Source organism: Taurulus bubalis (assembly GCF_910589615.1).
Source record: "Taurulus bubalis genome assembly, chromosome: 6".
Lineage (NCBI taxonomy): Eukaryota > Metazoa > Chordata > Actinopteri > Perciformes > Cottidae > Taurulus > Taurulus bubalis.
Window position 1 is genome coordinate 27,546,570 of NC_136594.1, and position 1,988 is coordinate 27,548,557.

At 40.4% G+C, this 1,988-nt stretch overlaps 1 protein-coding gene across 1 annotated transcript; it reads left to right on the forward strand.

The window, feature by feature from the left end:
- The first annotated feature begins 230 nt into the window (after positions 1 to 230).
- On the forward strand, positions 231 to 1,580 carry LOC306737650 (small integral membrane protein 26-like). The gene is made up of 2 exons (XM_079219405.1): positions 231 to 404; positions 870 to 1,580. Exons 1-2 carry the CDS (start codon positions 281 to 283, stop codon positions 1,097 to 1,099), a joined length of 354 nt encoding a protein of 117 aa, XP_079075531.1. The 5' UTR covers positions 231 to 280; the 3' UTR covers positions 1,100 to 1,580.
- Positions 1,581 to 1,988: the final 408 nt, after the last annotated feature.

The following is a 1,988-nucleotide window of genomic DNA, read 5'->3' on the forward strand; positions in this document are numbered from 1 at the left end:
ATTGCTGATTATTTATATATCAGCAATAATGGCTTAAATAAACCTAACTTTGTTTCATTTATGTTTTTATATGTTACATATATATTATATATAAATAAACTCGAAACATTTTACATTATATATAAATCATAACGCACATCAACATTTCTTGATAAAAACAAAACGTTTGACACTTCCTCACCGGAAGCTTTAATTTTCTTAGTTCTACTTCCGGGTCGACTGTCATGGCGGCGCCCAGCCAGAACTGAACATAGACAAACCCGTCCAGCGGACTGCCGTCATGAATCTGAAAGACATAGCGAAGTGGAACAAGCGGGTGTCTGCAGTGTACGCCGTCGGTATCTGGACCATGGTCGGGTCTTACGCGTACGTCAGGTACTCTGGTCGTCATGACGACACGCCAGGTGAGGGAACCGACCGGACGCTTCTGAGGTCGATGCATTCATGCCGACTCCATTATCTTTCTATCCCTGTGCGGCTTTGCTTTATTCTCTGTTCAGCGGTAACCTGAGCCCGTTTCCCCAGCTACAGGTTTCACTGTGTCAAGTAGGAATAACATGTCTTCATGTGGTGGCCTTCAATAAGGTGTTTGGGTACTTCAGTATTTCAATGTGTACGTTGAAATATTGCACTTCTTACTGCGCATTGGTCCCACACCAATAGCTGCTTTGCGGGTTAATATTTTACAGTGCTTCAATATATTTGCTTCTTACTTTATTTATCTAGATTTGTATTTATTGTTTAGTCAAGTTTCAAATGTTGACTACAATGAATAAATAACGCATTTGAACTTGCATTAATCTACACTGTTACACTGTATGTTATTCACTCAGCCCGGTTTGCGTAACCGCTCACTCTTTTACTTTTAGTAAAACAAAAAGAAGCGCTTGAAGAGCCAGAAGATCCAAACCAGGTCATCCACCGGACGACTCACTCCAGAACCATCATCGTCTACCGGAAAGACTTTGTCCCGTACAGCACAAGGATCTCCAACTTCCTCCGGTCGTTCAGCGGGGAACCGGAGCGTGGAGACGGGGACCGGGACCGGGACCTGGACCGGGACCGGGACCTGGACCTGGACCTGGACCGGGACGAGTGACGATGTATTTACAATGAACTATGAATGAATGCTCCGGTGTGAGGACTCTCTGCCATTGTGTTTGGATGTTAATGGTCTGACCCCAGATATATTTTATTCTCACAAATATAAATCATCGGCTCCTGTCCACAGGACGGCTAATGATGTGGAAATAAACCTAATCTCTTCATTATGTAAGAGGCTGTTCTGAATGGTTTGTGTTACTAATTACATCAGCCATGTTTTTAGGGTTAACTCTAACCCACGACTGAGCCAGCCAAGAGGGATTCATCCGTCTTTGTCTTCCCAAAAAAAATAAAAGAAGGCCTATGAGGTGGGAATGGTATTAGAAGCACTTTTTGTTTTTCCGACCCAGTGAAAGCAATGATATCCATTCTTGCAATACCTGAGGCATCAACGCTGCACTATAATGTAATATTGTAAAACGTGTACAGCATTATTGCTCTGATGCGTCTGTTGTATCAATTAAAGACATTGAGTTATGTCGGGAAAATAAGCTCTCTCTCATTCCCTGCGTGTAATAAATAATTCATATTTAGAGGTTGCTATTGTATTCGCAAACTCAGTTGTTAGTCAGATCCATTACTGAGCTGCCCATGTCATCCATCGAGGCCACATATCTACCGGCCGTCTGAACATGCAGCACAATAACACTTTATAGATTGTTTAGTTATATTCAAAGCAAGCAGAGGAAGTGGATGTCAGAATAATGTAAACTACACATATATATATATATATATATATATATATATATATATATATAGTATTGAATATTTATTAAATAACTATTTAAAGGTAGTTGATGCTAATTTTAAATATATATTTGATTAAATCTCACGTACCCCATTTGAGAACAACTGCATAACTGATACAAAACAGTACATGACTG